This window comes from Argiope bruennichi, chromosome 5, assembly GCF_947563725.1.
Source record: "Argiope bruennichi chromosome 5, qqArgBrue1.1, whole genome shotgun sequence".
NCBI classification, from domain to species: Eukaryota; Metazoa; Arthropoda; class Arachnida; order Araneae; family Araneidae; genus Argiope; species Argiope bruennichi.
In genome coordinates this window covers 76,154,567-76,177,303 of record NC_079155.1, presented here as the reverse complement: position 1 = coordinate 76,177,303, position 22,737 = coordinate 76,154,567, and the positions used below count along the sequence as shown (strand labels likewise).

Sequence of the window (22,737 nt, the reverse complement as noted above, 5' to 3'; positions counted from 1 at the left end):
AACATGAACTTCCCAAACAAAAATAACGAAGAGTTCCAAATTAAATGTCAGACATATTGCTCAATTAATTTCCCACGGCACCTCTAAAGGCTAACTAAGCCGGATCTATCCATATCCATTCTAAACAACAAAGTTTCCCAATTAATGATGTACTTCGACAAACAACAAAGAATCTTTTTTGTCGATGACCGGCAGCATCACAAAGAGATGGTGGGATGTTAAGGTATCAAAAGGCATCCGGTTATGACTTGTTGAATGTTTCATCGTCTGAGAATTTCACAAGGGTTGGAAGTTTCGATACAGAGTGAAAGTCAAACCGAAACAATTTCAATAGAAAGAAGGATGGATACAATAGATTCCGAGGCAGTTGTTAAACAAAACTATAAACACAATTCGTGATCTTTTTCTTTCCGATTTAGGGAGTTGGGCCCACAGAGTGTGCTCAGTAGACCATATAGAGTCTTATCTTCCTTTGTGTTATATATCCGACACGCGTCTGGATAGGAATTTCGAAAGTGGTCGTCATGCTTGTTCAGAAACTAAGCCTCACTTTTTTTTTTGTTGATCAAAATAAAGCGATAAAAATGGACTTAGTAGGACTTGCTAAAAAATCTTTCTCATAGCATTGTTGAAAAAGAAGGAGAAGTGAATACCAAAGCTTTTAGGTTCAAAGGTAATAGCTACATTATTTATGGAGTGGAAACTGGAATACAAAGGGCCAGTTGCACAATGGACCAAAAACACTATTTACTTAATTTTTTTTAATACTTCGCAATTTGACATATAAGGATGAAAACGTAGCCTTGATGGAATAACATATAAAATCAGTTAGTGAACACATAATTAGGCTGCTTCAATAGAGATATAACATTTTATTATATAATTATTTTAAAACTGTAGGAGTTAGCAGTAACAATCGTTTGAATTATTTTCATCGCTTCACGAGGAATAATTATAACAGTGCATCGAAAAAAATTGTGTAGTTGTTTCTGATCCCAGGTATTATAACTGCACTATACAATCTCCATGAAACCAAAGATCTTTAAAAAGTCTAAAAACAAAAATGGATCTCTTAAAATCTCAAAAATAGTAAAATATAAACATTTAAAAATATGATTGGGAGAAGCTTTTTCTGTCTTGCACTAAGGACATTCAGCAAAGATCTTCCGGCCATGTTGGAAGGTGAGAGATTTGATGCGTCCACTCAAAAACCGAGAGAGAGCCGTTTGCTGTTTTCTAGAGATATCCAGACGGTGACACAAACCAGGACGTACCAAAATACCAGGATGAGCAGATGGGGCCCTCCAAAATGCACCAGACTCCATCTTTTCGATAAAGGAGATTTCAAAATAAGTTAGTATAAGGTTACCATGAAATATGTCAGCTGAGGCTGTTTTAGCTATCGGCTATCTCATTACCATTTAAACCAACATGTGAAGGGACCCACTGAAAGTGTACAGAGTTTTCTGCAGAGAGCCTGGCAAAAAGGTCTAAGATATTCATGCTAGTCTCGTTCCCTACTATCGTCCAATGAGAAAGGTGTGTATAGACTGTTCATTAAAATCCAAATGTCCCTGAAGATACATTCGTGGACGTGGCGATATAATGAAGGCCCTTATAAATTGATATAAGTTCGTACCTGAAAACAGAACAGTTGTCAGGATTTCTAAACAAACTATCAGTAGCTCCTTCAGGAGTCTCTATGCGCACGCCACTAGCAGAAACGCCACCACTCCTTTACTGCCATCGGTGTACATTTTCAGTGCCGGATAAGGAAAAAAAATTCTCCTACAAAGTACTATGTAGTTTGAATTTGAAGTAATAAGATATTCAAACAGATCCAATAAGAATAGTTATCTATCTATATAAAACGTTAACCCACGTGACACAAAAATCGCTCTTATTATTGAATGACAGTAATCAAATGTAAGTAAACTATAGTACCAACTGCAGACTACTTCATTAAATTTTTTACAACTGCATTGAATTCCCCACTTCGTATAGAACTGCAAAATATTATAAATAGGACATTTGGCGTGCCACCTAGTCTATTCAGTCAGAGGAAAGAAAGTATAAAAGAAATCAGAAAAGATGTTTCAAACAGAAAGTTTAATCGAGCACAAAAATAAACTTAACCGCCGTCAGATGAGTAATTGCTGTGACAGAAAGTGATGCTCAAATCTTTCAAAAGAACTATCATCGAAAAAGGGTCTTTTGACTAACTGAAAACCTAAAAATTACCTTTTCAATGATATCAATTCCATTTCCTACAATTTTGTTCCTTTATAATTTTAATAATACTTTTTTAATTTAATTTGAGGAATGATTTGTGACAATGTTTTAAAATATTGTGAACGAATTCAAACTCATCGCATGCTTTTGTTATCATTAAATCCGCTTTTATATCAAAATTTGTATATTTTTATAATTTGCTGTAAATTAATTCAATTGAATTCAGGCTCTTCATTCTTATAAGATGTCAAGGTGAAATTTTAAAAAAAAATGAATTCGATATATAACAACCTAAAAAGTTAATCTGGGGGAACAAACTGGTAGTTAAAAGCGGCTAGTTGTGATAAAGCCACAAATTTTTATATAATTGCTAGTCATTGCAGCTTTAATATTTTACTGGAGAAGGCAACTGAGGGATTAACCGGGCCTCGGGAAAAACACTATATGCAGGCGCTACACTTATCCAGTATTTTCCATTCCTTCTTATCCAGGAATGGGGAAAACACTACTCGGTTCCAGGCTTTTTCCTTTTATCCACCTTCTCGGCGGATTTATTAATGAATTCATAAATGGTACACACCGTTTGACTCAAAAAGTGATTCTTGGTTACTTTATCACCGTTAGAATATAAATGATCGCAGTATTTCCTATATTGCATAAAATAACATTTTTGAAAAATAATACGCGAATCACTTTGAGTGAATTCTGTTATTTCTAATTTTTGAATATTGTAAACAAATAATCCAATTTACAATATTTAATAACGAAAACCGAAGCGCTTTTTCACACTCTCTCATAAATTACATATATATATATATATATATATAATTGAATAGCAGAGTGAAAATAGTCATCATATTAGCATCAGTCGAAAAAAAATAATTCTACGTTTACAGCAAGATATCATTCACTATCGGAAAAATTTAAAAGCTACTAATTAATTCATTCAAAAATTTATTTGTGCCCTATAAGTGAAAAAACGTTAAAACGGTTCCCGCATCATTAGGCAATATATTTTATTGTGTCATTTTTCAGAATGCAATAGCAAACAAATCTGTAGGTAATTATATTGCAACAGACGGCATGTACTCAAGGAAAACCACAACATGAAATAAAACGAGTCAACTGTCAAGAAAAGACATTAAAAGCTTAGCGGCCTTTCAGAAATGTATGAACGTTTAATTATGTATGAAAACTATAGACTTATATTATTGAATCCCTATTCTATTCACTCAAATTCCTGTAACTTAACCAGTAAACTGTTTCGACCTCTTCGGAAAATGCGTATCTAAATTGTCATAAACATATTATATATATGTTATATATAATTATTATTATTTAAATATAATAATTGTCATTGAATAAACTCGCCACAACGCAAAATGTTGTACTTGTCTTATGACGAGTATACTCGTCAAAAACAGTTAACTGGTTTATACGAAGTTAGTCAAAGCTTTTTCAGTATTATAACGATACTATGCAAAATTCATGCACTGAAGCTCTGGATGTCCATATGATATAAGTACTTTTATGACAAATTAGAATTAAAACTAGAAATCTTCAACTGAAATTAATACATAATACTCAAAAACATAATAGTAAAAATTTAGCATGCCAACTATACTTACATATGTACACTAATTGCGTATATTTAAAATACTTAGAAATACCATTTAGAACATATAATACATGCATTCCAGAAATCCCATTAATTTTATACTGAATTAATACCAATAAAAAATTACAATTAATATATAGTTTTCGGGACATAGGCTACATCTTTGCATTTATGCATTATCAATCACTCAAATCTGTCATTTACTTTCTCTCATACTATAAATACACCCCAGCAAACAACGAACCCTAAGGATGGTGTCAACCATCCGTAAATCCATTAAACACTTCCCCCGCACGTTTACACAATGCATGGAACATAACAAAAATGAATAATTCAACAGCTAACTCCGCCTACCTACCTCGCTGTTGGTATGGGACATAAACCGAGCTTTCACCGCCGCTGCGATCTTCATTTTCCATCGATTAATCGTAATCGCACGAACAAACTCACATTCCAGAAACAGCAGAAGTTATATTCCGAGTTCGGGCCAACAAATAAATTGGTCCAGGAAACGGTTGGTTTAAGTGCGTACAGTGAAAGTGAAATAGCCTAACTGTGAATCGATTCTCACACCAACCGCCGTTCACTCGATGAACGAGGAAGAAGGCCCAAGAAAAATAATGTCAAGGTTGGCCAAAAGGAACGCTTGTGAAATGATAATAAAATTATTTAACACACGTTTAGAGAGAAAAGGGTCGTTCCTTCAGAACCGGTCCGGGCTTGTAATCGTGTAATAGGCTCTTGGTGAATTGATGCGATCGTTACGTTGAAGTTGATAGTTAATCATTTATGTGAATGTTTACCACACTCCTGTTGTTTGGAGGGGAACAAATAACAAGAATGGTTTATTTGTTGTTCGTGGACATTAACTTGTTGCCAAATGTGGATGAGTTATTATGAATTAAAAATGCGAGAGACTCGACTGGGAATTGAAAGTTACCAGAAGAACTTTGGGTCAAGGTTCATAGTACAAATACTGTTAAGTAAGAAAAGCCTTGCAAACTGATTACTATGGCAGCAACGAGCTACATCTTAATGCTTGGTTTTCAGTCAAGAAATAAGCGGTTTTTAATTATCCTATTTATCTCATTAATCATCATTAAATTATTTCTACAACCACCGGAAATAAATTTTTGGGAAGGTTGCAAATCCTCATTATCCATCCTGCTTATAATGATAGCAATGTCAAAATCTAGTTTTTTTTTTTTTTTAATTATAGTAAATAATTTAGAACATACATTTTTTTGAGAAAATATTATTATAAATTTATATTGGCAATCTAACAACAAAGTTGTAAAGTTGATTGGTTAAAGTTACAACACTTTTGTAATTTTGATGGGTTTGCAATAGATAATCTTGATTGAGTAACCCTTTTGCTATTTCCGCCATCAGTGGGCATTACATTACTTTTTCGTCGTCTCGTGATATTGCTCTTTAAAAAAATTAGCAAACACTCTAAGTATTGTTCCCATGATATTTATAACTCCATGTCTGCCAAACGTCCTCCCGCTGGTGTGGTGTGGTGTGGAGAGGGGGTGCCAGCTCAGGTGTCGTCCTCGTCGTCTGATCGTGGTTCAAAATTACGAGGTCCGTCCCAAAACAGACCTAGTGTTGCTTTACAACGGGACGTTAATATAACTAAACTAAACATAACCCCATGTGCCCTATAGCTTACATCATTGTACATTATATTTGAGTATAAAATCTAGCTGTATTTAGATTGGTACATTTTCGTTTGTCACAATTGCATAATGATTGATTTTCTATAGAACAAAGACTGGTCAAAATCGAAGACTGGCGCTAGGGCCTTCTAAAACCGATTGGATGCTGCGCCGTTCTGTGTCCAATTCGTAAATTAAATTGGACAGGATTCAGAAAATTGCATTTTTACTCTCCACTACTTTAAAATGCTTTATATACTATAGAACAATAAAATATGTTGCAAGGGAATACATATTAATCATGAATGATTAGAATTACCCTTATTCGATTCCACAAGTGTAACGAAATGAGAAAGAACGTTAGTTTACACGTCAGTTGATACATTTACATGATATGACAAATGCTCACATGAAAAATCAATAAAATTTGAAATTTTAAACAATTGGATGTTTGTCTTTGTTTCTTTTATAATCAATTTTAGAAGAATTATAAATTTCAAAGCGTAGTTTTGAGACGAGCTACATATGTACAAATTACAATGCCAAAAAAATAAATAAAAAATATTAAAAAAACGCAAATTTAATTCAATTTAACCTGTGTTAGATTTGGATGAAATTAAATAATAATTACTACTTCTAAATGATAAAATCAAAACATTTTTGTTTTCGGATAATCAACATCTTTTATGACACTTTAATTCCTAGAAAACAAAGAAAATATCTCTTACATCACTATAGCTTTAAGCCGTTCGTAAATGAAGGTAATATAATAAAAAAAACGAGAAATAGAATTAAAAAATGACATAAAAGAAAACTCTTTTTCTATAAATTATAACACAAACCAAATCTTTCCTGAATAAATTAGTAATTATTTAATATTACGCTCCGTAAGTTAATCAATAAACAATCGACATTATGTTGTTAAATCCCTTAACCCTCTCGATTCCAGCGGGGCGGTTTGGGGCGGTTTGAGAATTTACCCTATAATATCCACGTGGGGCGGTTTGGGGCGGCTGCTAGCCGTTTTAGGGGAGATGGGTATTAAAAGAGGCTGCTCTACTGAACACTCCAGGAGGTCCTCGTTATCTTCGACAATCGCGACTTTTTCACAGTAGTTTCCCCTGTGCCTTAGGGCGGTAGGGGTTGAGGAGGGATTCAGTAAATAGGTTGTTGGCGTACATTTTGTATTTTGAAAGGGTTTTAGTTTCTATTTTCACGTGTTGTTAGCTCAAAATTGGAAAGATTTTATGGCCATTTATAAAAGAAATTTTCCACTGAAGCTCTCTGGTAACGATGAATGATATATAAGGATACCGACACGTTGTTTATTTTTCGGACAAGCATCAGAAGCCCTTTTCAGTAGTAAGACTATTGTAATGATATAAAGACAAACCATTGCATTGACACTGCGACCTATTCACATCGCAGTTTTCTCACAAAATGGGTAGCGACAGTTGTTACTATGGAAGGAAGTCGTTTTACACTCCAAGCATCTTATTCTTTCATCAAAGGACTGTCGGAAATTCTGAGGCCGTGTACAAACTACCGTTTTTAAAATAGAATTAAAAGACGAAAAAAATAAGAAAGATTGAGAGTATTTTTTATCGCCTTCTTCAAAGAGTTATATAAATACTGAGTTCCTTTTTAGAATACCATTCTGAAAATTTCTCTTCAGTTGTGAATTGCCACTCTTTATTTTATGTACTGTGAATCGGGTGTTTGGATTATCAGAGTAATTTTTCTATTGAAACGCTTATTATTTCTTCATTATAAGTAAAAGAAATCGTGAACACACTGAAGAAGAAATTAAAGCAATTTTACTTGATTCTGATGAAAGTGACAGTGATATATCAGATGATGGTTGGTCAAAAAATGATACTTTAGCTGATCTATCGTTTATTCTAAGCAAAGAAGAAGGAGATGAAACTAACGTCGGTCAGATGAAAGAGAGAGAGAGAGAGATGAGGAGTCAAAAAATGTTATATAATGTACATATTATCAAAAATTTGCAAATGATTCCCTCGTGTGTAAATTTGGGGAAATTTAACATGAAGCTTTCGTTTAAAAATTTATCTTGTCTTAACAATACTATAGAAAACTTCACATAACATTTTAAAATCAGAAATTCAGCTTGAAAAATTCAACATGACAGTTCATACTAAAAAAGTAATATTTATGATTAATGTAATTTTAAATGTGTTAAATCTTTATATTTAGTTTATGAAGAATGTAATGTTTTAGTAAAATGTTCAGGCTGAAAACTGAAGGAATGTATTTTCGAAATATATTTCGCCGAGTAATTTTTCCCCCGAATTTTATTTCATAAATGTTTGTATTTCATTATTAAATGAAGTTTTAAAAATATGTTAACTCATTTATCGAAACAATTCGATAGATGAGATATATAAGGTTTGACGTAATATATTCCTTTGATTAGAAAAAAATTTTATTAGTTATATTTTAAAAGATTAGTAAAAATGAGTGGCAAAATAAAGATATTTTTGGAATTTATATTTACCCTACATTCTTTTTCGATTATTTAATGTAAAAGCCAGAATTCGTAAGGTTTTGGGGGAAAAAAATGTGAAAACTTCTTTAAAAATTTAATTAAAGTTCTAAAACTTTTCTCTTAGTATCACTATCGTAAATGCAAAATAATATTTTATATTTAAAATTTCAATAAAGATAATCGTTTATACTGAAAAAAAAAATGCTAAAGACAATAAAAAAAATCTTAGCTGAATGTTGAAAGAACATATTATTTTCTAAACATCTTTCAAAAAGAGCAATAACATTTTTTTTATCCAACGAATGTTTTTATTTTGGTATTAAATGAAGATTTAATACATTATCTTGTTAATCACTGAAAAGCATTCACATCTACACTATGTTAAAAAATGAACTAATTGCATTGATATATATATAATGTATGTTTTACATTACTTTGTAAAAAAATTTTACATGGTAATATATGACATATTATTTAATTTTGGCAACAAAAAAATGTAAAAGCCTATTGAGAATTAAATGAAACATAAAAATGTTTTTGAAATTGCTAGTAAAGCAAGTTTTTATTTAAATAGTTTGTAAGCCTAACATAAAACTTACAAAAAAAGAAACCTATTTTCTAAATTATAGAATAAATTTCAAATTTTTTGTAAAAAAAAATACTCCACAAAGATGATGAGCGAAACACTTCATACTAAAAAATATAAATACATTAGAATAAAACTCTTAAGCTGATGGAAAATGAATCTCGTTGCCGAAAACCGCAATTCAAGGTAGAGCGTCGACAGTTTTATTACTTCAGAGTGCGGGGGGTAATTGCCCCTCAGCTAGGACGAGTCCATGTCTTTCAGAGACACGCTGAAAAAGTCTGGATGTTAAAGGGAGTGCCACTTGAAAAGTGCTTGGATGTTAAAGAGTTAAAATTTTAATTTTCCAATATATATTTTATTCATACCATTTCAATTTCATATGGCATTTTCGAGAAAACAAATCGACTTTGTGAATCGAGCTTTAGGTTATAACGTAACAATTTATACACATCAGAATTGTTCAGTATTTTTCTTTTAATATTTAAAAAGTTATTGTAAATTCCATCGCGAAAGAATGGCTAATAGAATTTAAAACTCTCGTATAGCTTTCTATGATTAATATCTTTTAGTATATATTAAATATAACTACAGTTCCTATACATAACTTTAAAAATTTAATACTTAAATTAGTATTTTCTAACCTGAATAATTAATTTTATAATGAAGTTATAAGTTATATTATATTTAAAATCATTTTACATTAGAGTTTCCGCAGACGAAACAATATGTTACGATATTTCACCAACATCTTTTTCGTATTTTTAGAAATAAATCAAATCTCTATCCTTGCGTAATCTTTAGCTATCAATCATCTACTGAGTTAAAAATTGATATTAGTTGAATTTTAATCAAAGCTCAAGTATTTTTTACCTAGAAGAATTAAACGACAGGCGCTGAACGATCTAATTAAAAATGTTGAATTTTTTTTAAATAAATAAAAAAATATGGAGCCTGTTGCAATTTAGATGTGAAGATTACAGCTATTTTTTTTTTTTTTTTTTTTTTTTTTGATAACGCTGACGAGAAACTCCCTTAGTGTAAATGACAGATGAAAAAAACAGTTAGGAAATAACGGACCAACGAGTCGCAATCAACCTTTCAATTTTAAAACGCATTCACAATGCTGCTTGTTTATTCAAGTCGAAATAAACAATGAGATGAACAGTGATTTTTAAAACGCATTTACCACTGCCAAAAAGAAAGCTGCGAAAAATCTGCATGCTGGTAAAAGGACAAGCTATGGATATGCTTTCCCTTGCCACTTTCTGAATTTGGAAATTAAAAAGTAATTTAGTTATTTATATTTATTGAATGGCGTTCTTACAAATGACATTTATAAATAAAGACAATCACATCCAATAGTAAAAATGAATTATTCTTATTTAAAAAAAAGAAATTCTTATAGTTGTTTTCTTGACAAAATAGGAAAACTATCAGCTGTTTCTTTTTCAATGAGAGAAAGTGTGGTTTCTTCCTTCCTTCATTTTTTTTTTTTTTTTAGAGTTTTGTGTATTTATTTCTTGGTTACCTTAAATGTTCCGATGTTTGATAAAAGAAAGAAATACCTGTTTTAACTTTCTTCTATTATATAGAAATCATTCATATGTATGAATAAGAATTTCCATCCATTAGAGCAATGTTTTTTTTTTCACCATCAGACATGGAAACAGTTATGATATTATAATAATCATTTCATACTTGCCCATTTTGAATTCAATAAATATGGTACATATTAATAAAAATTACCGATAACGCTAGTATTTTCCGGAAATAATAAAAATGAGCTACTCTTTTAACTACGAGCCCAAAAATTACATTTGCATCAGTCAATAAAAGATCACGGATAGGCGAAGAATTATTTTTGCTTATTCCAAAACATGGTACAGTATCTGATATGTTGCAAACTATTTCAAGCCTGGGAAAAGAAAAATGACAGGGTCATAAAAAAAATTGAAAAAAAATACCGATTCTCTGATTTAAGGTCAACCAAATTTGTTTGACAACGTTTGGCAAAGAACCAAGTTTACCAGACATGAAAATAAACTTTGACAAGTTACCTTTGAAACCTTGCTCTTTTCACACACAAGTCTGGTGTTTTGTCTACAGATATATTCTTCCGACCTCTGAGTATGCTCAACCCTACTTTACAGCAAACCTAATTCCCAGGTTCAAAGTTCTGCTTTCATTACAGAGTGTATTTTAGTCTCTGCGAAGAGTAGTTGTTGTTTGTTAGCCAAACACTTACATAAACAGACTTAGCAGCAACGCACGTGCGATAATTGGAAGCAATTTAAATGCAATTTTCTTGGCATAATGGGGTTAAACTCTTGTGATGTTATGTTACTTTGATAAACATAACTAAACATGTAATCTAAAAGCATTTTTTTTCTAACACTGTGGTAATATGCGCAATAGAGTCCAAAAATGAAATTGTCACTGCACGTCTCAAGCGCTCAAAAAATGTGTGCAATAAGTGCAAACTCAAAAAAAGTTTGCAATCGATTCAAAGTGTGACCGTATTAGATCGATAGCATATTTCTCGAAAAGTTTTAACTACAGAAATCATAATAAGAATTAATTTAAAGTTGACAGTGTCACGATATTGATTTTTTCAAAAGTTTTATTGCGTGATTAAAAGATTATGATGGTATAAGATTATTTGTCTATTGAGGAATAACCTTTGCAGCCGACATCTCCATAAGCCATAATGAATACTTGCAAAATCTCGACAAGGCCTATCTGAGTCACTCAACAGAATTACAATTCTTGACATAAAACTGGCTGTTTCTTTTGCGGTCCATCTCTTTGTTACCCAGAATTTTGCTGTCATCTTGCATGAAGTGAAACTCTACCTTACCTTTATTTAAAAGTAATTTTTATGATTTAGTGATTAAAACCCATTAATAGTAATATATGATATTTAGTGAAAAATGGTGTTCATTTTAATAAAGCCAAACTCAGCATTTGGCTTCAGATATTGTAAAGATTTCAAACATCCTGTTGCGATATTTAGGATCGGAGTTTCAAATCTCCTTTAAAAAATATTCCCCAGAATCATTCAAATCAACAATACCCGCAATTAAACTAATAATCAGGGGTTTAATACTGCTAAATTCTTTATAACTGAAAATCGGACATCTAATTTTAACAAGTTAAGAAAAGGCAAATGGGTCTCTTACTATCATTCCTTCTGTTTTATTTCTTTAAAGATTTTGACACCACAAATCTACTTTTTCATATCGAAGAAACAGCCTATAAATCAACAAATAACACTAAATAGAATTTTGTTCCGCTCCATAAAGACCTGCTTAACTTCTAAAATCGCGATGAAAGTTAACATGATTCAGATTTTCACTCACTTTCATTCCAAAAACTGGCTGCAAGTCAAATAGCATCTACTTCGATTTTCTCATTGAGCTAGAAGCTATAAAAATCGATGTCTTATTTTCCCATATCGTCATGTGCTGTATCTAATCTTGCCGTATTCCTTGGAATCCCAGATTTCCCCAGAGAAGAGTGCAGATAAATCATCACTTCGTTTTCTTGCAGTTCAGATGATGTTAAAGGATTTAGTGCTTTCTAATGGATGCTTTTCTCTAACCTTTTGATATGCGTATTTCTTTTCTCTACTGTTAGATGATATTATGTTTGGTAAAATTAATTTTTTATCGTTTTACATTTAAGTCTTAAAGAAATTAGAGATCTTTATGTATATCTACATGTTATTTTCTTTTAAATTAATTAATGTCATTGTCTTTATTAAAATTTTCAGTGCGAAACATTGTTTAATTGGATGCATATGTCAGGCAGATCATTGAACCGAATGAGTGAACGAATTATGAATTTGGGTTTGTTTCAATTTCGTGAACTTTTATTAATTTAAGTGAAACGGGGCGAGGAAAGAATGATATATACAAATAAATTTCTTGTACTTAGTTAATTTGCTTTTTATCGACACCAACAGAATTTTGAGAAGTAATTTCATTTCCATATGGTAAGCTGACGCATGGTTTAAAAATGCAAATAATATTTCATAGGCCATTATAAAAAAAACTCTTGGAGGATATTTTTTTACACCTGAATTCAAATACGTGAACGTGCTTCATCTATTTAAATCCAAATAGTTTGAAACCACTCTTCTTATCAGATTTATAGCAATAAATTTGAATATTAAACATAATTTATCATCAGAAGATATTTTTCACGCTATTGTGAAAATGTCATTTTTTTAATACATGTATAATTTTCTTTTTAGATGGCAAGCTTTTTAGATCATTGCTCCATAAGATTAATAATATATGGAACTCCATGTACATAAAATATGTTGTTGTTGTTATTTCTTATGGCACTTGCCATGGACTGGCCCGCTGTTACGTAGACAGCGATTTAAGCCGATAAGGTGCGTCTCTTGTTTTAGTAGCGCCAACTACGACCAAGAGTACGACTTTGTCACTCACGCATCACTCATTCGCTTGCACAACCCCTTTTTACAGGAGGGCACATTCACACATCTCACAGATAGAACAAAGAAAGAATAACCATGCCCGAACCGGGACTCGAACTCAGGACGCATAGATCGCGGGGAAGACAGCTATCCCTGTACCAGGACGCCGATACGTAAAATATAATAACGTTAATTAAAAAGGTATGAAAAATACCTTTTTATTAATATAATTTTTATTTTTAGCTTTTTCCAATGAGATCTTTTATTTCTCAAACTCAGTATCCGGTTGTCTTCACCGGTACCGACTTGAAATTAATATTAAGTCGTGATTAATTGCTAATTTACTTGTGAAAACTTTAAAATAGTGTATTGTCAGCAAAAAAACAGGAATTCCCAAATCTTCAGTCCTTTAGTATAATAGGAGGAGAGGGAAAATATATTTCACAATCCCATATTAAAAAAGATGAAACAATTTAATTTTAATAAAAGTGTTTAAAAATGACTTTTGACCTTTTAATTAAATATCAGTGAGAATTGTGCGATTTTAGCATGCGCAAGTTCAGCACTTTCCACGATTTAAAACATTCCAAACACAAATAATTGCAGAATTCAAAACATATTTTCTTGGAAAACTTTCGAAGTTATGCAGATGTAATTTAAACTGAATGGATGAATTAAACGAAACAATTTTTTATTTTAAATAATATTTAGAAAGAAAACTCAATTTTTCTGGGGGAAAATGCTCATAATATCATTTGCTGATTTGTGAAATAATTATTTAATAACGCCTTGTCCCACTTTTTAAATACATCTGATTAAATTTATCCCTGGATTTATAAAATTTCTTATTCTATAAAAAGAATTTTTATCATTAGCTTAGGTTTTGCGACATTCTGAATAATTTTTAGATTTCTAATGCTTTATAGATGATACAAGTCACTAGTTACGTTGATTGTTTGAGTTTATAGACGCAAAAGCATATGTGTCATTGGCTCCAATGATGGACGATAAGCGAAAAGATATATCCACAATGCATACATTATTCAATCGCTGTTATTTTACATTCTAACATAACCTTGATATACATTAATTACAAATTGTTAACGATATTGAACAAGAATAGATACTACCCGAAGTATGGTATTCAACCCTAAATTTATTAAGATTTAAAAAAATGTAAAGATTCATGTGTATGATCATAGTTAAAATAGTTAGTTTTAGCAGATTTTTCTTTAAAAACGATAATATTTACAAGCTTATATTTTATTTGTAAATTGCGGTATGCAAAGTACATAAGACAAAATTATTCAAAACGTTCTGCGGGACCAAGAACTACCAAACCCACACCAAACTAGAGCAACAAATTTGGTACATACGTAAATTCTTGGATAGTAGATAATCACCAAGGAAGAGTTTTTCAAAATTTCAGTTCAATTTTTAATGAAGAATTGAATGAAAAGTGTTATGTGGTTTGTTCAATAACTTCGGGGCGTATTATTTTACAAAAACCATTTTTACAGCAACGTTTTTTTAACTTTTCAGTGTAACCAATATTAATTTCGTATGATTTTTTTTTCTCTTAACTCTAACATTTTTTTAAAAAATATTTTTAAGCACATTTTACAAAAATACTTTTAACTAATTTAGTTACTAGACTTATATTCAAATGAGTTGAGACCACACTGAATACAATTTTTGCACATTAACATTGCTATAATTGATAGCAAATTTTAAAAAATAATATAAATACAGACAAATCAAGCTTAAAACGTTATCCATGCTACAAAATTTCGGACGGAATGTTCGAATCTTCTTCAACCTTTTTCTTCTTAATTTTTGACTATCTTTTGTATCATTCGTTTTTATAGGATTTCAAAATTCATACTACTAAATTTGGACATTCTTACAACATTTCTTGAACTAACTAAAAATTAAAATCTCGGAGAAATTTGTCTCACAAAAATTGTAGAATGTACTCCGAGTTGCGAAAGCAATTCGAAACGAATTCCATGGACGATGCAGTTCGATTTGTCTAAATTTAGGAGGAGACGCGCCCTGGGAGGTAAAAAGCCGAAATACTTTTCTTTCGCCCCGAGTTTTATTGTCAAACGATTTAAAAATACTTTGTACCGGCTCGATGCGAGACAACTCAGCTCTCGAAATAAGAGCACGCCATCACCAGACAGCAAACGACTTCCGCGTTAACGTCGCGCTGTAGAAATGCATTTTATTTTCTCTGCGGGATCAACCCAAAATAGTTGAGAACAAAACTGAAATGGCTTTTTTCTCAGAAGTTTGAGCTTAGAGAACACCGAATCTTACTTTGAAAGGGAGGGGGTATAAAAAGGCTTTTTTTTCTATTTGATAATTTTAAAGTGTTTTTTTTTCTTTCTTTTTTTTAATTCGTCAATACAGCATTTTCAATTTGTGTGATAACCACCATAAAGAGGCACAGAAAGAGACACACACTTTTTGTCTTATAACCGCCATAAAAAGGCATGCACTTTTTCCTCCTTTTTAAAAAAGGGCGGAAATAGATTGAAATCAAAATAAGAAAAGTTGTATTGTTATATAACTGGAATAAAATGCTACCTATAAAAATAGATCAATGTATATGATAAATTTCAATATATTCTAATTTGAATGCGATTAAATTAATAAATTAAAATTAAATATATTCTAGTAACTTGAATTCAATTATAAATTGTATTTCTCAGTTGAGTGGGGTTCTTGCTTTTCCAGGTTTCCCATGGTCTAATTTCTTTAACTGTACAACACTCAGCAGTATAACATTAAAATTCCGGCGGCTTCTATAAATGCTTCATCAGTTAAATTTCGTTAAAATACTCCTTTGATCCCATTATGGAGTTTCAACAAGAACTCATTTCTTGTTTTCTTAATCGATTTCTTAAGCGTATCGCTCGAGCTCCTGACTTTTAAAAGCTAATGAGAAATGAGCTTTTCACGTATAGTCCAAACGAATTACCATGAAAATGTTGAAAATCTTATTCTTTCATTTATAATGGTATTATAATAGTTAAATTTTTAAAAAAGCGATAAAAATTAAATTTGATAAATAAAAAAAAATCCTTCTTTGTAGTGCCTGATTCTCGAAAAATTTTCTTTAGTATTCACGAGTGCAGGTCGTCAGGAAATGTGTTCAGACTTCATAATTGAACGAAAATGTTAATTTCAAATTCAATCTTTATCATTTTTTTATGCAAATCGGCCAATAAAATACTATTTGAAACCGAAGAAAAACGTTTTCAAAATAGGATTTTATTTTTGGTGCACGAATTAGATTGATAGAAAAGTACTTATAGTTTTCAATAACCCTGTTTGTTCAACGCAGTTGAATTTTCTAAAACCTACTGGAGATATGGATCTGACATTTTTACCAGTTATTTTTTTTTCTATGCAGCACGTATAGTATAAGTTAAATTTCAATGAAATAAGAAAATAAAAAGTATTTACCTAAATTTCATTTTTTAAAATTTTACTCCTGACTTAAATAAATTGCCCTATTGTTCTACAGTTCCTTTTATAAATTCTTTCAATGTTTTTTTTATAAATTCTTTCAATGCACTTTTCAAAATTTACGCTTTTTAAAATAAAAATTTTTAATTTAAAAATGTAAGTTTTTTTTAATTAAAATTTTTAATTTCAAAAATTAATTTGTTTTATTTAAACTTTTCTCAAATTAATGAACTAATATTCAAACGCGGAGAGCATGTATTCCAACTTCCACCCCCTTCTTTCTTTTTCCTTATCCAGGTGTGAAATTAGAAACTTGTTTAGAACAGTCTACTGAACAACTTAAACCAATAAAAGTAGATTTATGTAATTTTTTCATGTAAAAGTATACGCTTGGACTATTATTTAGGAAGTAAAATAATGCAATGGTTTAACGAGAACTCTTTTCCTGTTGATTTACTAGAAATATATCAAATATACACACTATCTAATCCACTCGTTACCAGTTAGAGCGTTACTTAGTGAAGAATTATTCTTTCATATTAACACTTGAAACGTTTCCCTTGCTAAAACATAACTTGGCTACTTGACATGCTTCTACTCAACAACTCAACCCACTTTTCTGATTAACATATTGTTAGAGGCTCCCCAAAAGCAGAAGAATGTATCATTATATAATTATTTCTGAGATGTTTATACGATTCTCTATAATTCGAACACTCTCAATAATCCAACAGGTGTCTGGCATCATGCTTGTCGGATTAGAGAGAGTTTTACTCTATTCATAATTTTTATATTTAAACTACATTAATCAACCCTCTGACTGCGTAATTTTTTAAAATCGCTATTTAGACGCGATGTTTGCAAATATGTTCAAATAATATTTCAAACAAAGCAAACTGATACTATATGTTACACGACAATTGTTGTTGTTGTTTATAATGACACTTGCCATGGACAAGCTCTCTGACGAAGTCAGGGATTTTAATCCTAAGGAATGTTTCTTGTTTTTCAGTAGGCCCAACTAGGGCCAAGAGTACGTCGTAGCTACTCACGCATTACATTCGCTTGCACAACCCCTTTTTACAGGGGGTACATTCACACATCTCACAGATAGAACAGATGAAGAACAACGATGCCCGAACCGGGACTCGGACCAAGGACCCCCAGATCACGGAGAAGACGCGCTACCCTTATGGCAGGACGTCGCCTACATGACAATAATTTGATATAGTTAAAATATTTCATCGTAAAAAATAAACACACTAAAATTCAAAAAAAAAAAACCCGCGGATGCAACAGAAAATGGACTGATTGCCGACGTGCGGAAATAGCAGGATAAGCAGTTGGAGGGTTAAAGGGCGTTCTTAGATATATATTTTTTTCATTTTATATACATATCGGCTAAGTAATAAGGACCCGTTGCAATTCATAAAAAATAAAATAATAAACCAAAAAATAAAATCTTTATAAAATTTATATAATCAGAAGTAAATGTCACGCATTTAACTATGAAATCCTTTCTTCGAAAAGTACGTGTTATAATTTCTGATCTTTGCGAGCTTCATCCATGAGAAGCATACACTGAAGACCAAAATCCATTCTAATCAATACTCTTTGTTACTGAAATACAATAATCCATTCCAGAGAAGATGTCATCTTGTACTATTGTGACTGCCAGACTGATTGTTTCCGGCTGCAATTCCAGAAGCAATGAAACTTCGGGAGAATGAATACACCGCCTCTCGTTTTAAGTCAAAGAATGGATCACGGGGTCGGAGAGATGGCATGCGTTGTTGCTCAAAGTGATTTCCTGCTGACACGGATTTGCATTCTCTATGCCACTCCATGGTGTTTTCGGCGGTAATTCCGTCCGAGCAAGGAATGACTTTTCATCAGCTAATGAGGTTAGAAATGATTTTTCTTCTTAAATATCAGTTCAGACAATTTTAGAAGAGAATTTAGAAAACAAAAGTTTCAGATCTGTATCAGATTTTGAACAACATCCAATAACAGATAGACTGCATGTCGTGAGTACGTGAACTTGAGGACTCAGAAACACAATTAGCTAGAAAGGTGAGTTTTAGTAAATGAGCTTTATAACGAAATTATTGATCCTTGTCTGATTCTTACGTCTAGGAGTAGATCGGCTGTTTCTTTAACTGTTTATGCGTATGTGAACACGACAACTCAAACACAACAGGCAAGATAAATAAAAATTTATATAATGACCTTAACATAAAAATTGCAGAAGTATATTAAATTGTGGGCTTAATCACACCAAGAGAAGAGGAGAAATTTTTTTAAGTTAAACTCAAAACATGCCGAATTGCAATTATAGTATATATTCACTATATGCCTTAGAATATAGGAGAAGATCAAATGACATTAGCTTTAGCATATACACTAGGTTTTATCCCTGGCAATTAGAAATGCGATACTAGAAATAACGGATTTAAGTGAGAAAAATCCATATATATATGGATTCAAGATCCGTTTCACAAACACTTGAATTACCATAGTGCGATTTGGATTCCTGATATAAAAAAAAATGGATTCACAATAAGGCAAATTATAGATTATATTGGGTTAAATCTGAAATATGCATAGTTAGCAATGAAAAGGATGTTTTTTTTTTATTATTAAATTGGCAATTCTTATAAAGAAATAAATTTTAATGTTACGATATCAAGATTCTGAATTAAACTTAGGCTTAACCCTTATCGTGGCAAGATTGCTTTTTTGAAGAAAAGCAAAAAAAAAAAAAATGTATATAGGTAGCTTCTTTACGCTATAAAAAACATCAAAAAATAAATTAAAAAATCGTGTAATAAAAATCGTTTCATAAAAAAACTAAGTTAAAAATTATTTTATAGTGGTAGTATATTTTTATAAAGTTGTATGTATGGTATACTATACAAAATGAACATAAGGGTTGAGGAAGCATTTTTAGGTATATGGCAGGAAAACTGGAGACGCTAATGAAAGCAATTTATATTTCTGGCTGCTGTCCAGAATAGACATATGGAAATTTTTACTAAAACTAACTGCTCACTGACCACAGAAACATTCCTGTCCATCAAAAATGTATTTTTCACAGATAATGACCTTCGTTATGGACTTGATAAGGATACAGTTACCCACTATGCCTATGAAAATAACATATTCAATAAAATAAGAATTAAATATTTCCTGCCGAATTTTACTGATATTATGGATCTAGTTATACTTATATTGCCAAACAAGGACTCATTGTTATGATTAAGAAACTGCTGGTATTTTTATTAGAAGGTTAACGTCATTGGAGAGAATGTTATTCTGACGTTATGTAAATAGCTTTTCAATTTTTTGTTATATATCTTCTATATTGTTGATTAATCTGATTGTTGTAATGATTTATTGTTTGGGAAATTATGGATACTTTATTTGTTCAGATATACTGTGTTACTTATAATATATATTTGTATACCTTATTTATTTGTATTTATTCTATATTAGCTACTTAATTCTGCTTTGTATTGATAGTTATTTGTATTTCATATTTATATTTGCATTGATCCCCCTATGCTTTGGTGAGAGAAGTAAATTTTGATGTGTACACTAAGTTCAACACATATAAGATTATACTGTTTAGTTATTGTGAATTTGCATACCATTAAAAATTCTACAATTTATGTGATATACCTTTTACTTCAGATATATCATATAAGTTATATACCTATAACGGCTTCGCAAAATAGTGCTTTTTATCCTATGGTCTAAAACAAAAATTAATTTGATCCTGTCTGCCTAATCTTTCTTAAGAGTTTGTGCCATGATTTGAAGAACACTCTGGTATATAACCGTAAGTCACAAGTGTGAAAATACAAGGTGGTAACTAAATCTTTCCGTAATTACAAAAATATATTACAAAAAACTATTGTAATTTGCCCTACGACGATTCGATGTATTGTAAAGACGTTCTTAAAATGTTCACTGAACAGTAAATTTCAATTGCGCACTCTTGATAGCTCGAAGAATGTCGGTGCAATGCGATATTTCAGTTCCCGCTATGTATTGTTTAACATTTCTGGTTCATCATCTGAAATCTTAACTTTGAGAGTACCAATAACTTTAACTAACGTTACTAACACACTGCCCTTTATGTAGCTCAAATTCACGGAATCAAAGCATCGAAATGTTTCCTTCGTTGATGCCAATTCGATAAGAATAGAACGTAAAATCACCATTTTGGCATTAGTTGCGCTACTTATTAAGCTAAGAAAATTAAATTCGATTTAAATATGATTAGTAAACATTCTACAATGCTATAACCAATAGTTCTTTCATTAATGGATATTGTAGTCCCAAGATCATTCCAAATGTTAAAGAAGGAAATTAGAAGAGGGATGACTGTGCAGGACAGATGAATAATGTCTCGCAAAGGACACTTAACATATAAATTCATACTAGAACCAAAAATTATAAAAAGAATATTTCACTCAATGATAGTGCAAATTATATTATATATATATATATATATATATATATATATATATATATATATATATATATATATATATATATATATATATATATAAGCATTATTTTGTTTGAAGCAGAATGCAGTTTCGGAGACAGAAAGACTCATTGAAGTTTTGAAGTTCGCTTTATTTTCTCTCCCGGGAGGCAGGTAGGCATGTTTACGCACAAGCGGCGCGGACAAGGCACGTCCGCCACAACAACAGAAAGTGGTGTAAAAAGAGGGAGAAACAAATTAACCTGTCTTATATACTGTAATGTTTTAACAGGGATTTCCATGGCATGTCAATCAAAAAGCAAGGGAAACACAGGGATTTTTTTAGAAGAATTTGTAAAGTCAGCGGTATTTTGTCTCTTCACGCAGAGCGTGTGAAAGTGTTGGCGTTTAGCCGATTCAGCAATTTTATAAAGCTTCCCTTGAATTAATTAAGTAGAGAAAGTGGAACTGGATCAGGAAATAAGAGAATGAAATTACTATGGGCTAAATTAAGATAAAGCTTTGGAAATTAATTTGGATTAAATTAAGAGTTTAAAATATCATTACATATATATCTACCTTCCCGATATATCCATCGGAATTATATCGGAAAGATTTTCTGGAAAGATTCAGAAATGGAAGATTCAAAAGGATGTAAGACAACACATGTATATGTGGTGAAATAGGCTCAGTCTAGAACAACCTAACAGAAAGTGCCAAACTCAAAGAAATGAGAGGAAGACTCATTATGGATAATAATTTTAACACAATATTACAATACACTGCAAATTTAAAAATATTAAAACAAATGATGGAAAGGAATTGTAGTCTTTTACCAACAGTTTGAAAATTCTTTGAATTTTTTTGGCCGTTGTTTTCTTATGAAAAAATTTGTATAGTTAATGAGCATAACAGCCAATCACAATAATGCCTGTTTATACGGCTTGGTTCTGTAATAAAGGGGTGACTGGCTGTAATTAAAAGAAAAGTTTTTTCACTACATTTTTGGTAGTCAGAGAATTATTTTGTAACCACTCAATATTTTGAGATATAAATTCTTTCGTGAGTGATGTACGATCCAACGAAAAGATGGATCTATTCGGCAGAAATATTCATCTCATGAATTTTAAAAATTATTATCGGGTTCCGTTTTTCTAAACTACTCTAAATTCACTGCTTCAATAACAAATAAGCACACTTCCATCTGCAAGTACTTAAACTCAGCTAAGTGTATTCCACTGATGACAGCCCTTCGAGAACTAAATGGGCATCTATTTTTGTTAGTGGGACAAACCTAATTGACTTCTGGCGGATTCAAATGAACTGAAAAGAAGCTTCTTAGGAATCCATAAAAGCACCTAAAAATAAGAACACGTTACTGGGAAAGCGGAATCAGCACCCGACTAGGAAAGGAACAATATCGGCAGGGAGGAAACAATTAGGAAGAATTACGACACCTAGGTGACGACAACAAGCACCCAAGAAACAAAGAAATAAGTTTTCGGAACTGATGTGAATGGTGCTATTGTTTTTTTCTTCTGAAAAGAACAGGGATTTTTTTTCTTTCATCCATTGTATGCAACCTTGTAATAAGTTCTATCCGCTGTCGATCCACGCAGTATCTTCTCATAGTGGTAAGATGAGATTGTGAAGCCATGAAGTGTGGAAAAAATATGCGCATAACTTTCCGGAATGGTCGTCTTTTTTTTTTT

General features: G+C 31.4%; 1 protein-coding gene across 5 annotated transcripts in view; it reads right to left on the bottom strand.

Annotated features, from left to right (window-relative positions):
- LOC129968852 (FERM domain-containing protein 4A-like) overlaps positions 1–22,737 on the bottom strand; it is a 199,842-nt gene that overhangs the window by 124,427 nt on the left and 52,678 nt on the right. The window contains exon 1 of one of the 5 annotated variants that reach the window (XM_056083146.1): positions 4,209–4,408. The exons of the other annotated variants lie outside the window; for them this stretch is intronic. Coding sequence (XP_055939121.1) covers positions 4,209–4,262 — 54 coding nt within the window. The 5' untranslated portion in view covers positions 4,263–4,408. Of the gene's footprint in view, positions 1–4,208; positions 4,409–22,737 lie in introns of those variants that run through there. 5 annotated transcript variants of the gene reach the window in all.